The 15,031-nt window shown below is 55.0% G+C and overlaps 1 protein-coding gene across 6 annotated transcripts in view; it reads right to left on the minus strand.

Moving 5' to 3' along the window:
• Positions 1–15,031, minus strand: part of DGKZ (diacylglycerol kinase zeta) — a 42,823-nt gene that overhangs the window by 21,954 nt on the left and 5,838 nt on the right. For 4 of the 6 annotated variants that reach the window (XM_007455789.1, XM_007455788.1, XM_007455787.1 and 1 more), the window contains exon 1: positions 8,155–8,569. The exons of 1 other annotated variant lie outside the window; for it this stretch is intronic. In XM_007455789.1, coding sequence (XP_007455851.1) covers positions 8,155–8,315 — 161 coding nt within the window. In that variant the 5' untranslated portion in view covers positions 8,316–8,569. Of the gene's footprint in view, positions 1–8,154; positions 8,570–10,408; positions 10,697–15,031 lie in introns of those variants that run through there. One more of the 6 variants, XM_007455786.1, reaches the window with a different exon arrangement.

Genomic DNA, 15,031 nt, shown 5'->3' on the forward strand with positions numbered 1-15,031 from the left:
AATGCCGATATGTCTCCCTCTGAATCTCCCAACACCTTGTTAGGAGTGTTGCAAAGCCCCTGCTGGCCCCCACGGCCCTCTTCTCTTGTGACTGGTCCCTCTTGTTGCCTTCTCCTGTGTCTGCAGCAGGTTCCCATTCCCCATCTGCCAGAAGCAGCATTCCCCCTTATCCCTCATTCAAAATTTAACTCCCCCTATGACTCTTCTGACCAAGCTGCTCCCTCCTCCATCTACTAGAAGATCTTCTTAGAATCAGCTGTCAGCCGCCAGGGCCCCACTAGGCCTCCCAGGCTTCATGAACTCCCCACAGGGTTTTTATTGTTTTGTTTTTTTTTTCCTGCCTCGAAGACAGAAAATGTGCCTCCAATCTTCCTGAGAGGTCACAGGGGTCAAAGGTGCTTTCCGAGGATTTGGACTCAAAGGTCCAGAGGTGTCCTGCCTCTGACCGGCTACACAACCTCAAGCTGAGTCTCTTACCCTGGCTGGCCCTCAATTTCCTCATCGGATTAATGGGGATAATACCACCTTGTCTTCCTCATGGGATATTGCGGGCTTGAAAGAGAAAGTGTTCATGGTAACCCATTCCTCAGTTTACCAAAACTTTAAAGACAAAAATAACTCCAGAGGCCTAAAAATTAGGACAACCACTTTAGTGCACAATTTGGCTACAACTATCTAAGTTGAAGATACACTGCTCTGTAACCAAGCACTGGTGGACAGAACACACGAGGAGCCGTGGCCCAGCACAGTCACTGAAGGATTACTTGCAATGGCAAAAAATCTACCAACAACCTAAATGTCCGTCAACAGTTACAAAAAGGAATATGGTATATGGCAGTTAAAATGGCTGCACACTACTGCTCGTATTTCAAGACAGTTAAATCTCTAAAACAACATGGAGGGAAAAACCTAAATTCAGAATACGTACAATACACCATTTAACTCAAGGGCAAAGCCATACAAAACAGTACTATGTGTTACTATGGATGCATACATACATAGGAAAAAAAAAATCTTAAAACAGGCACGAGAATATAAACACCCAAATCAGGACTGTCATTTCTTCTGGGGGGGGAGACAAGGAGGCCTCCATCTCTGTCTAAGGCAAATATGGCATAATGGTAAGATCTGACCAAGCTAAGTGGTAGGTGTTAATGTTATTCTGTATACTTTCCTCATGGCAAATACTTAATGCTTTTCAAAAGATTTTTAAGTATTAAAAAAAAAAAAAAAGGCCCCCAGAGGGAGAACAGATTCCGGGGGTTGCCCTGGGTCTTCCATGGGTGGATTTCAGCAGTGGCATCTGCCAGGAGCAGCATTCCCCCTTATCCCTTGGAGCCCCAAGTATTCCTTACACTGTCTCCTGGTAGGAACCCCATATCTGTGGAGCCGGAAGGAAGGTCTCACCCGAAAGGATGTCTTTCAGAGGAGGGCGAGTGGCTGACAGGTTGCGTCAGTGGGGTGTCTGCGTGGGCTAGGGCCCCCTTTCACAACCACCCCCGCCCCAGTAAAATGTCAGCAAGCTGGGGAAGGGGGGCGGAGAGACAGGCAAGCTGTTAACCCGCGAGATGCTGAGGCGTGGGCGGTGCAGGCCCAGGCTCCTAGACAGCTATTTTGGTTCAGCCCTGGCAGGGGAGAGGCCTCTGTGTGGGAGCTCTGAACTGGCGCTAGGCCAGGTGCAAGCGGCGGGGAGGTCTCTACAGTGGAGGGAGGGAGCTCGGGGCCTCCCTCTCTCTTCAGGCCTCTCACCGTGAGGCCCGCGCGCGGTGTTCTCCTCCTTAAGGCCTCCCCGCAGGCCACAGGCCCCCCACTGACTCCAGGGTGATATCTGGAGCTCCTGTGAACACGTCCCTTGAGTCGTCTGCTCCCTGCACTTTGAAAGCAAGATGAAAGGTCCCAGACTTGCTCCTCCACTCCAGATCCAGCCAGGCAGCCACATGACATCCTCCTTACAACCCGAGTCTCCCTACCCAAGGGTCTTCCCCCTCCCTGCTCCCCCTGAGGCTAGGATCCTGGTGGCAGTTCTCCCTTGGGGTTGGGGCACAGATCATTTCAAGGGCCTCACTCTACTCCCACACAAGACAAAGATCTCTCAATTTCAAGGGGTTCAAGCACTTAAACCCCTTCTTAGGCTCTACCAGTTTGGTGATGGGAAAATAAAAGAATAGAAGAAAGGAGTGCTAGTAAGGAGGGCAGCCTGGTGTTATGAAAAGATACTTGGGTTTGGGCTCCAGTGTAAGCTGCATGATCCTGGGCCAGGCCCCTGACCTCGCTGAGCCTTGGTGTCTCATCTGTAAAATGGGAATAAAATCAACTACAAGATTGTTCAGAGGATTACATGAAATTGATGGATTTACAAGCTTCTGGCAACAGTTAATGGCAAGAGTAAGATGAGCTGGCACATCCCCTGCATCCAGATGAGTGTAAGAAGGGTGGCAGGTGGGAGTGCTCATCTCCTCGGCCTCTCCCTCCTCTACCTGGGCCACAGAGCCCTCCGTCTCATCAAACCTGCTCTGGTGTCTCAGCTGAGGAAGGGGGCAGACGAGGTAAGACGGCAGAATGATAGCTCCTCAAGGGCGTCTGGTCACTGCTCTGGCCTGCCCTCTTCCACCTGAAACTGCCTTCCAAGACTCCCACCTGTGACTGGAGTGCCAGGCAGGCCCGGTGCTGAGAACCGTGGGGTGGGAAGCCACACGGCAGCCCTATGCGAGGATGACGTCCTAAGGGCATCAGGGGCTCCACATGCGAAGCACAGGGGAAGCAGTTCAGGGGGGCCAGAAATGAGTGCCTGGCGTCACCCAGAGGCGCACCCTGCTAATCTCGCCCAGGAGTGAGGGGAGACGGTGAGCCTGGATGCAGGTGCAGGGCTTGCCCCCTCCTGCCCACGCTGTCCCACCCCCCATGCCGACCTAGAGAATTACTCAGGTGGCGGCGGTGGGGAGGGGAGGCGGAGGGCAGGTCGGAAGGTGCCGGATGAGGATTTCTCGGAAGGCAGGGAAGCCTTTGGGGTCCTGTGATGTGGTACAAACTGACAGAGTTAGGGGACTGGCACTGAAGTCCCAGATAACCCCTAGTTAGCTGTGAGACCTCAGCCCAGTCAAGGTCAATGCACTGGACCTCAATCTTCAGAGAGGGGGAGGGGTCGGGCCAGGTGATGTGGAAGCTCACGCCCAGCCTGCCTTCTGCCGCAGCCAGAGTATCAGGTAGCTCAGCAGCGGGGGTCTGTGCGGGTCCACTCACAGCAGGCCTGGGGTACAAGTGGACGGACAGCAGCAAAGGGACTCTCCCCGCTCACGGCCCCCACCATGGCAGCTGTCGCCCCCTTGTGTCGCTCTAGCGACACTGCAGGGCAAGTTTCCAGTCAGCTCCTGGACCTGGAAATTCTCTTGCCTTTGTCGGGGGACAACCCAACCTCTGCTTCTCCTAGGGACCAGCACAGGCCAAGCCTCGGGGCCAGCATGCCCACTCGGCTCCCCCTCTGCTCGGGGGGCGACCGGTGAATTCTGGAGAGGGCTCTAGGAAGCGGCAGAGGCAGGCATGTATCTCCCTCTCCCAGGGTCACTCAGTCCTTCCTCCGTCCTTGCCTGGGAGGATACCCACTCTCGTGGTCTCTTTTGCCAAGTGAGAGTCCCAGGCGGCTCCACATCCTGAGACTTGACCTTTTCGGAGGACAGCACGGAGAAAAAATGACGAGCTGCCTGCCCCCTCCCCTGGCCTGTAAGCCAGAGCCGCTGGCGGGTGTGTGGCAGCAGAGGGAAGACCGTGGGCTCCCAACCCAGGTCCCGGCCTGGCCGGCTCCACGCTGGCACACGATGTCGCGTGGGGAACAGGCAGAGCGAGGTGAGCCGATGCATGGCTCAGTCACCGAGGCCTTTTTCTTCCCAAAGCTGCGGGAACCCAGGGACTCTGGCTTACACCTGCCTCCCTTGGCCACCTGGGTAACTCCCAGAATTAGCCTGAGCAAGACAAACCACTCAAAGAGACACCTTTTGCTCCCAGACATCCTGGTACCACAGCCCAGATTCTTGCCTCTGAACGTGAGGCACCGCTCAACACGTCCCTTCCGGATCATTTTTGCAAAATCAACCCAAACCGGCGCTGCTTCTGCTCAGGCTGCCCGGCAGGGACGCTCTGCCATCCTGGACTTCAGGACCGCGCTCACCTGGCCCCGCGTGGCATCACCTCTAAATGGGATCTACTGTCTCAAACTTGTCCCACAGGTGCGTTTTCTGCCCTCTAGGAATGAATGACTAAGCACTAATGAAGGGCAGGGGTGGCAGAGCCAACGCTTAGGCTCCCAGGGGCTCTGCAGGCTGAGGTGCCTTCCGTCTGGATGTGTGAAGTGCCAGGTAATTTCTGATGCCGCTGGGGTGCAAAACCAGTTAATCCACAAGCTGCATGACGGACAGGGCCAGAGGATGAGGGGGTCCTCTCCAGGTGGGCCCTGGAAGAGCAGGAGGAGGCAGAGTCAACTTCCCTCCCACTTCTGACTGATCACCCCTCAAGGCCAACAGAATCTGAACAGTAAGGACAGAGGAAACCCAGATGCCCTGGGGAGGGCAGAACCTACACCTCCTCATATGGGAGTGGCTGACGTTTCCCCGGCAAGAACAGGCGAGGTGGAATGGAGCTGGGGAGGAGCATGGCTCAGCCGTGTGCCTTACTGGGCTAAATAAAAAAGGGGAGATGGCAAACTGCTCCCCAGAGTCCAGAGGGTGAACCAGATGTGGGAGGCTGCAGTGGGCTTTAAGAAAAAGCTTCTTTAAGGAAGATGCCAAAGAGGCTGCCATTCACAGACCGTTCTACCAGACCAGACCAGGAATGGCAAACATGCGGCCCATGTACCATCACTGCACCTCCCAAGCCCACAGCAGAGAGTGCTAGTCGATTCCAGAACTCTACCACTGAGCCAAGATCCGAATGCAGAAGTCTCAATACAGCTTCTGCAGCCACCACCGATCTATTTGTTATCCTCCCTTCCAGCCACTGTCTGTTCGCCTTGCAGGTTCCTCAGCCCCAAGGCCTGAAGTGGGTATGGCTGGTGGGGGGGTAGGGGAGCAGGAAGGGGGAAATTCAGAGGGTGGATGCCCAGTGAGCAGCAAGAGCCGGACTGAGAATGAGCTTGGAGCCTGGGGACAGACGGAGGGCTAGGTTCAGCTGGGGCACTGGGGAGTTTTGAGACTGGCAACTCGCAAAGGTGGCAGGACCAAGTGAACAGCGTTAAAGGGACGGTGCCAAGGCGGTGCGCTATTCCAAATATCTGTCCCTCCAGCCTCCAGTCAAAGCAAGGGGAGGCAGGTCAGCCCCGTGGACACATCTGATTCTCCAAACACCCAGGCTTGTCAGGGGGAAGTCTTTATACTCCACTGCCCTCTCCCTGACTCTACTGGGTTTTCCAAATACATTCATTTCTGTGTGCCCCAATGCCCCAGCACAATGCAACTACGCAGGGGAGACTCCTTACACACTTTCGGAGGTTCTGTTTGATTTTCTTCTCATTAAGGCATCCTGTCAGATCACTTACCATCCCCAGAGTGAATGTAATACTGTGGTTCTCAAACTTGGTAGCACCTTAGAAACACTTGGGAAGCTTTATAAAATGCCCAGCCCCGGGACTTCCCTGGTGGCGCAGTGGTTAAGAATCTGCCTGCCAGTGCAGGGAACATGGATTCGAGCCCTGGTCCGGGAAGATCCCACATGCCGCGAAGAAACTAAGCCCGTGCGCCACAATTACTCAGCCTGTGCTCTAGAGCCCACGAGCCACAACTACTGAGCCTGAGAGCCAAAGCTACTGAGGCCTGCGCACCTAGAGCCTGTGCTCCACCACAAGAAAAGCCACCGCAATGAGAAGACTGCGCACCGCAACGAAGAGTAGCCCCCGCTCGGCGTAACTAGAGAAAGCCCATGCACAGCAACGAAGACCCAATGCAGCCAAAAATAAAATAAACAAATAAAATAATTTAAAAAAATAAAAGGGGCTTCCCTGGTGGTGCAGCGGTTAAGAATCTGCCTGCCAATGCAGGGGACATGGGTTGGAGCCCTGGTCAGGGAAGATCCCACATGCTGTGGAGCAACTAAGCCCGGGCGCCACAACTACTGAGCCTGAGCTCTAGAGCCCACGAGGCACAACTACTAAAGCCCGTGTGCCTAGAGCCCGTGCTCTGCAACAAGAGAAGCCACCGCAAGGAGAAGCCCACGCACTGCAAAGAAGAGTAGCTCTGGCTTACTGCAACTAGAGAAAGCCTGCGTGCAGCAACGAAGACCCAACGCAGCCAAAAAAAAAAAAAAAAAAAGCCCAGCCCCATCTCCAGACCTGATGAGTCAGACATGCCAAGGGTAAGATCTAGGAATCTGTAGTTCCTAAAGCACCCGAGGTCACTGTGATGTTCTGTTTGGGAACCTGGTATAGAGAAAAGGATGTGGGTTTTGGAATCAGACTAGAGTTCAAACTCTATCTCTGCCTCTTACTTGCTACGTGACTCTGGGCAAACTACTCATCTCTTTGAGCCTGTGTTCTTCTCGTCTGTAAAAATGGAGAAATAACATCTGTCCTGATTATTTTAGAGAATTATGTAAAGGTACTTGCTGTTCTCTTACTTCTTATCCTTCCTCCTGAATGTGTCTGAGGTTCACTGCTACATGCACAAACCTGTACCCTTCACAAGGGGCAACAACCAGAGGTCAGAAGAGCCCAACACTTGGTACCCTGTGGGCAGGGACAGGAAGCCTCTGGTGGAGCCCCTCCCTCCCCCTCACAAGCCTGTGAACACTGGAGGCTACATCCTGCAGAGCTGGGTGTAAACTGCTCCGGCAGGCAGGGCTGTGGGTGACAAAACAGAGGTACGAGAACCTTTGTTCCCTGCCCCGTTTTATGTGGCATTGAAGCCTGCCTGGTTTCACAAGGGCCTACAGAGCTCCATCTGCCAGTGTGAGGATCCAGATCTTTGAGCATGGCAACACAGTGCAGGCACAAAGAGCAGGGCCCTGCTTAGGGTAGGGCAGGCAGAGGGCACAGATCAGCATTACAGGGGTGCCAACTTGTACAGAAAAAAACTACCCATGTTATTGGTGGGTGAGGTCAATCCTGGGAAGGGACAGGGAAAAGCTCAGGGGGCCAATTGCCATGAAGCCTGGACAACTGTAGAAAAGTGGGAGGGAGGCCCTGGGCAGACTCCAAGTGGTCAGAGTCCAGTATGAGTTGGCTCTGGGGTCCTGAGCTGATAGGCTGCAAGCTCCATGGCCACTGTAGGTCAGGGTAAGTCAAGGAGAAGCCCAGGGAGCCAGGGGGAGTCCTCATGGGGCTCCATCTCCCCTCACCTTCCACCAGAGCTGCACTGGCAGGAAGCGGCTCACAGCCAACACCAGCACACATGCCACGGGTTGCCTGCACTCAATCTTTCCACACCCTCCCCACAGTTCCTCACCAGAGTCCTGGTCAAAGCCCTGTCACAGGCACAATATGGTGACATTTGGCGTGCTGGGGGAGAGGCCAAGATAGAGCTTGAAGAGTCAGCACCCGATCCCTTTCCCAGCAGGGCTAGACGGAGGTAGGGGGAGATATGCCTACTGCCTAGCAGAGCAGAGGTTGAGGTCTCCCTGCTAATTAAGAGCCTTGTAAAACAGGTGGCCAGGAATTCCCAACTCCAAGGAGAAGCTGAAAATGCTGAGCGATTAGGTCTGTGACCATTGCTCCGGGACAGGCATGGGTCGTAACAGTAGTATCAACGAGGCCATGTTCTGCGGATGTCACGCAGTGGTGGTAGGCAACCCGGCCACACCGAGGACCAGAGTGGCGACGTGACCGCCCACCTCCCGGGGGCCAGGAGGCTCAGAGGGGGCCCTGTTCCATCAGTGCCAAGAAGGGGATCGTGACCAGTCATGGGGGCCCTACCTGCTGGTGCCAGGGGGTTAGGTGATTCTGTCTCCCTGATGGAGAGCTGGAAGCTGCCCCTGCCTCGGTACCACAGAGAAGGCGCGCTAAGCTGCCGGTGCCAGGAATGACCCCCATTCGGTGCCAGTGCCCGGATGCTGGGGGATGACCCCCACGCAGAGCCAACGCCAAGACAACCCGGATCGCCGGTGCCCGGTAACACCCAGCTCGGTGTCAGTACCAGGTGGCCGAGGGATGCCTCCCGCCGCCGCCGCCGCGCTCACCTGTGCCCGAAGAGACGCAGCCCTGGGAAACGCCGCTTGCTGAGACGCCGGGGCGCCTTGTCCGGCTCGGGACCGGCGTCGCGCTCGCAGCCGCTGGACGAGGCGGAGGCCGACTCGGAGTCGCTGCTCCGGGCCTCGGGGCTGCCGTCTCGCGGCTCCATCCGGCCCTAGCCCCGGCCGGCGGCGGGCCCGCGGAAGACGCCCATGCCGGGCCGGCGGCCGGGGCTTAGCAAGCCGGCTCCTCGCCGCCCGCCGCGGCCATGGCGCGCGCTCGCTCCGCCCGGCCCGCGCCGCGCGCCCCCGCGCTCCACGCCCAGGTGCTGGGGAAGCAGCCGCAGTCGCCGCTCCAGGAAGTGCCGCCAGCTGCGGCCGCAGGACCCCGCATAGCTGGCCGGGCCGCTGCCTGCCCGCCGCCGAGCACGCCCCCTCGGCTACGCGGTGGCACCGGCCCGCCGCGCCCTCTGCCGGCCGCCGGCCGAGCTGCAACCCGCCTGGGCCGCCAGAGGGGGCGGGGGTCGAGAGGGGGCGGGGCAACTGAGCCCCGCCCACAACCCCAGCTGGTCAGCCTCCGGGATCAGAATAGAATCTCCAACCCGACACAGCCAACCTTCGCGCACCCAGGGACACGCAACTTTTTTTTCTCCCTCTTCGCCCCGTCTCCCCGCACCAAACAACCTACATACTCACAAGTGAACACTCGCGAGGGTGGCTATCACCACCTCCCCTCCCACATCTACAGGGAATAGACATCTCTCTCGCACACCCTGTGCCCGTCACAGCCACTCATACAATCTCCACTCCTACCCTCTTTGCTCTCCCAAATCACGCCCTCGGGAACAAAAGTCACACAGTGCTCCCCATACGCACAGAACAGACACGCCTCTCACACAATTATGCTCACTCATTACACAAACTAACACTTCCCACACCAGCCTCTCACACTCAGAAATGTATACCAGGACCAAAGTCACTTAGTGACCCTCACACACACCAACAACACGTTTCTCATTCAAATTCATCTTTCTAAATCCAAAGCTGTTTCTAATCCTTTCACACTCTTAACACATAGCACTTTCCCAACACGATATCCAATGGAACCTGTAAATCTCTTACACTACAGGAATCACCTGCACACCTCTCACATACTCATAAATACATACACAAAAGCAAGGACCACACTCTCATTCTCCAACATCCATGCCCTCAGTGAACATATACGTCTTTCTCCTATACCCAAATATAACCCAGGACAAGGGTTACATGTTGCCACATCCCTCTTACATATACGTCACCCACCCAGAAATATACCTCGCAGCCACACACAAACACACCCCCATGGGCAGCAAAGGTTGTCCCCCTCAAGAGATGAGGACAGCAAGTGGAACCAGAGCAGTCGCCTGTGGTGGCACAGCCAGCACACGTGCTTGAGAATCAGCAGCTTGGGGGCAGCCTCTGATAGCCCCTGCAGGGCTGACAAAAGGAGGCCAGGAAGCTGGAGAGTATGGGTCTTCTCCCTCCAAACCCTGCCACCCTGATGCCCATATCAGCTGCCTGCTGTTTCTGTTAGCACCCCTCTCTGCAAAGCCACATCCTGTGTCACTTCACTTTCACCCTCTCTGGGGTTCTGGCAGCCCCTTTTCCAGCCTCAGCCTGCCACACATAGCTAGTGCTGGGAGCTGTGACATGTGGGCAAGCCTGCAGTTTTAAAAAATAGCCAGCATCCAGAAGCTCAGAACCTTCTCCCAGCTTCCTTCAAGTTTCCTGTAGGCCTGGAGACCAGGGGAATGGGGCACCAGCCCTCCCACCAGCTACAGGTGCCAGGGTGGTAGTGAAATCTGCAAGTGGGCTGGACATGGTCCTCCTGGGGTGCGTGGGTCCCTTTGGGAAAGTTTCCCAATGCTTCTGACACCAAGCTCTGAGGGAGGGGACCAGAGGCTACTGAAGACCCCACTGAGTCTGCACAAGGCACCCAATGCCACACTCCTGTGGGGACTTCTCTGCCCAGACCCCCCCGCGGTTAGCTCCCTCGACTCTTAGCCTTCTGCAGGCTCAGGCCCCACCACACTGCAACATCAGAGCCCCTCTCACCCTGCCAAGAACCCCTTTGCCCTTTTCTGTGCCTCTGCAGAGCCACTGGACACAGGGAGGGGCGTAACCCCACTTCTGTCACTCCCCCAACCCCAGATGAAAGACTCACGGAGGGATTGAGGGCCAGAGGTCCCTGTGCTCATTCTCCGGCCACCCAAGTACCTACTGTGACTGGGAGGCCGCAGCTGGGATCTGTGGCACGTCCCAGGAGCGGTGGCGCCACATCTGCCTCAGTGCGCCGGGCCGCTCTCCTTCTTCTGTCTCCAGAACCTCCGCGGGGCCCAGAGCTGCAGCCTCATCGCAGCCTCCCCCGGTACTGTGGCCGGCCCCCAGTGTGCTCATCCTGCCCGGCGACTCTCTTCCTCTTTCGGCACTTCCTGACCAGGGGGCCCTGCGAGAGGCCGGCCGGCTGCCCCGTCGAGGACCATAGGCCTCGTAGGCGCCTTCCGCTGGCCAGGGCAGGAGGCTGGCTGGGAAGAGGAGCTGCCCCAGAGGGTATGAGGCAGGTGAGGACAAGCCCAGCCCGGCAGCCAGGAGACAGCACCAAGTCAGAGGCTGCCAGGCAGCCAGCAGGCCTGCCCAGGCTGGAATCTGAACCTGGGCCCCAGTCTGGCCTTCCTCTCCACCTAACTGCTCCGATCTTCACCTCTTGGTCCTGCTGGGGCCTCCTGCTTCCTCGCAGCCTCTGGGTGCACTGGGACCGCGCCCAGCCCACACACAGCTCTCTCTCCTCTCAGCTCTGTGAGCACCACACCGTCTAACATACGGACAGTGGCGGAGTGGGGAGAGTAACCAGAATGGAGCTAGAAGATGTGGGCACACGTCCTGTTTCTGCCACTTACCAGCTGTGCACCCTGGATCAGGCCAGAGAGGTTTACCTCTCCAGGTCACCTGAAATCCTTTTTGGAATAAGGTAGGCTATAAACAGATAAACTGGTGAATATGTGTGTCAGGGTGCCTTTCTGGGCCTCAGTTTTCTCATCTGTAACATGGAAGGGGGCAATAGTAATAACTGAGCTTGTGGAGTTTCAGGAGGATTAAATGAGAGGTGAAAGGGTTTACAAATGAATTCATTCAATAAATATTTATTGAGTGCCTTCTATCTGTGCATCAGGCTCTGTATCAGACTAGATAGCAGTGTGCAAGGAACCAGCGCTCTAACATTATGTTGCTTAGATTCTATTCTAAACAAATAATATATGAAATAATGTCCGGTAATGAGATGAGATGAGCTATAGAGAAAAATAAAGCCAAGGCGAAGGAGGAAGAGGATGATGACAGCGATGTTACTTAGGTTAGGGGGACTGGGGAAGGCCTCCTGAGGTGACATGTGAGAACAGACCCGAATGAATTGAGAGAGCAAATTATGTGACAATCTGGGAGAACAGTAGTCCAGGTGGAAGGAACAGTAAGAGCAAAGCCCCTTTGAGTAGGAATGTACTTGATGTGTCTAAAGTATAGCAAAAGGCCACACTGGGTGGACTTGGAGGCCACCGTGAGGATTTGGTAAATACATAGTAAGGCAGACACTCGCTCTTTATTATTAGGGTTGGTTCTGGGATGGAAATCATACCTTCCTTAAGCACTCTTTAATCATGCTGCTCTATAATTAGTTCTTTAGCTCTGTATGTGTTTGTTACCCCAGAAAGATTGTAACTTTCTCGAGGACAGAAAGGGTGTCAGTTCCGTTCAGCTCAATAAACGTTTACGCTACAGAACCTGCAGACACAGGAATGTACACGATGCCATCCCAGCCCTTAGAAAACTCCATCTGGTGCTGTAATCACCTTTGTGTCCCTCATGACTGGAACAGAATATTTCTCAATAACTATTTGCTTAATAAATCATGCTATGTCATGACTAATTAATACTTGGTAATAATAAAAAATAGCTAATATTTCTTGGGCATTTCTGTGCCAGAAAACTTTGAATTCTTGTGACAATCCTATGACATAGATCTTGTTATTTTCCTCCTTTTACAGATGGAGAAACTGAGGCACAGAGCGGCTAAGCTCATTTGTCCAAGGTTACCCAGCCTGTAAATGGTAGAAATAAGAATTTCACCCCAGAGTCTGTGCCCGTAAACGAGACATCCTATTGCCCCTCTAGAATTGGGGACATAGCCAGGTGATGCCGCTGAAGCTTGGCAGCCCCTTTCCCAGTGGCTCTCCCTCCGGCCCATCACCCTGCCTCAAGGCAGGTCCTGTGTGCTGTGGCCCAGCAGAGACTCTGCCAGCCAGGCCAAGGTCTATTCTAGAAGGAGGCTGTTGCAGGGCCCTGTCCTCCTCTCCCAGGGATTCTGCAAGTAGCTTGAACAGTTAAACAGAGGAAATGGGGCTGGGCTTGTTTTCAGTCTGAGGCTTCTGGCAGCCCTGGAGTAGCAGGGAGCAGGAAACGTGACGCCTGGAGGGGAAGCTGGGCAGGCTGGAGGCTCTGAGAGGCAGAGCAGTCCTAGCTGTGGGACCACAGTCCCCCTGGGCTTGTACTCACTGAAGCTGTCAGTACTTTGCAGGTGGGGTGGGGGAGGACAAGGCTGGAAGGGACAGGTGCACAGGGCTGGGGAGGATGCCCTCGGCAGTTCCTAGGACAACGTGTGCCAGCACTGGGGAGCTGGGGACCCCTCAGAATCCACCCAGATACACACAGGAAGAGGAATCTGGGTAAGAAAATTATTCTGGGCTTTTTTGAGGCCCCAGAGGGTGAGGTGTTCTACTTTCTGTGGCCTGGATGAGCAAGTGGGAGCTGGGGAAAAGAAATGTACCAGGGCACCAAACACTTAACCCACGATCTGGACAGCCACTGCTCTCACAACCAGCCAAGCCAACCTCCTTGGCCCGACCTTCAAGACTCCTTGTGTTCTGGTTCCTTTCTTTTTTGCCTCTTCCTCCAAGCTTTCCCTGCAGAGATTTTCTCTCAGCTCACACCATGCTGGTGCCTGCCTCACAGTAAGTACTCAATAAACATTTCTTCCCTCTTTCTTCACACTTCTTTTAACATGCTGCCCTCACCCCTGCCATTTCATTCTGCTTATGCTGCTCTCCTTGCCCTGTCTGCCCATAAATCTTGGCCAATCAAAATCTCCATCTTTCAAAACCCCAGCCCAAAGAGCAAAAGTGGGAAGGTGGAAAGACTTGGTTCAAACCCCAGCCCTTGCTGTGTGATGCTGGGCAGATCACTTAACATCTCTGGGTTGGATCAGATGATTTCTAAGATCTTGTCTAGCTCTGACAGTTTCATTTGAATCTCCTTCCCTGATCTCCAGGTTTTCACTCACTCATTCATTCACATGACAAATATTTTATAAATATCAATACCTACTAAGTGTCAAATGCTGCTCCAGAGCCAGCACTCCCATCCCACTGATGTGTCTCTGACCCTCACCTTTGTTCCCCCCAAATATTCCTCTATTATGTGACCTTTTATGCATATTAGTCTTGTCTCCTTACAAGATTCTTGAACCCAGTGTAGCTCCTAGCTCTGTGCTGGGTGCACAGTATGTGCTTAGTAACTTCGTATGGAAGTCGAAATGAGCTGAATATAGCTGTCCAACAAAGCGGAGCAGAGGGAGGGGGGCTGGCTTCCCGTTTGCATGAGTGGCTGTGGTGAGACATGAGGGACTTTTGGAGCCCATGTCCCTTCCCAGCAGCTAAGCCTGTGATCCAGGTACCTGCTGGGGGCCCTTGGGAGCAACCTAGAGCCTAAAAGCACCTGCTGATATTGGCCCCTGCCCAGGTTCTGGGCCTCTACCCCAACAGAGGAGACAGATGTACCTGAGCTGGGTTGCAGGTGCTGCTGGCTACTGACAGATGGAAATTTGATTAGGCTCCTTCTGGGTAGCCTCATTAAAGTCACGTGTGGGAGGAAATCTGGAGGAGGGGCTGGGGACCCTTTCCCACTGGGGCAAGAGAGCTGTGGGTAGAGCACAGGCAGCTCTGCAGTGAAGCATGGTCCCTCAAACCATGATCGCTCTTGGAAACTGCCTTTGGCACCTTCCAGTTCCCCAGGCTGGAGGGGAGAGGAGCTTGGGTGTCTGTCCCCTTTGCTCGGGGTCAGCTAGATCTGCCCTGAGGAGCTTCCTGCTGCTTCTGGCCTGGACTGCAGCACCAAGCTCCCAGGGCAAGATCCGCAGGTCTCCTGCCCTTTCAAGCCTCCCGTCCCCATCTGCTGGATCACAAGCCCTGATTGCAAAACCACCTTCCAGCCCTCACACCCCTTTGCTGTTACCCCTCCCAGGGATATGTGCACTTAGTACAGAGCCAAAAGAAGAGAGCCTTGAGGATGGACGTCCAGGCCCTTGAAAGCCTGACAACGGGTTTGGAGTGAAGCTGATCTGAGTCTGGATCCTGGCTCTACCAGTTACTGACTGGGCTCTTAGCAAATTGCTTAACTTCTCTGAGGCTCAGTTTCTCATCTGTAAGATGCTGCCGAGTGATCCTCAAATCCCCCCCCCTACTCTATGAGTCCAGATGAGTCTTCCTTCCCCAAACACCTGTAGGCCAAGAACACTGGTTAAGCACAGTGGGGCCCAGCAGAAACCAGATCTGTTCCCGGTGTCTTCCCTACCCACTTTGTGCATCCTTAAAGACAGGTCTTGGGCCTCCCTGGTGGCGCGGTGGTTGGGAGTCCGCCTGCCGGTGCTGGGGGGGGGCGCGGGTTCGTGCCCTGGTCCGGGAGGATCCCGCGTGCCGTGGAGTGTGAGCCGTGGCCGCTGAGCCTGCGCGTCCAGAGCCTGTGCTCGGCAACGGGAGAGGCCACAACAGTAAGAGGCCCGTGTACCGCAAAAAAAAAA

This window comes from Lipotes vexillifer, unplaced genomic scaffold (genome assembly GCF_000442215.2).
Source record: "Lipotes vexillifer unplaced genomic scaffold, Lipotes_vexillifer_v1.1 scaffold977, whole genome shotgun sequence".
NCBI lineage: Eukaryota > Metazoa > Chordata > Mammalia > Artiodactyla > Lipotidae > Lipotes > Lipotes vexillifer.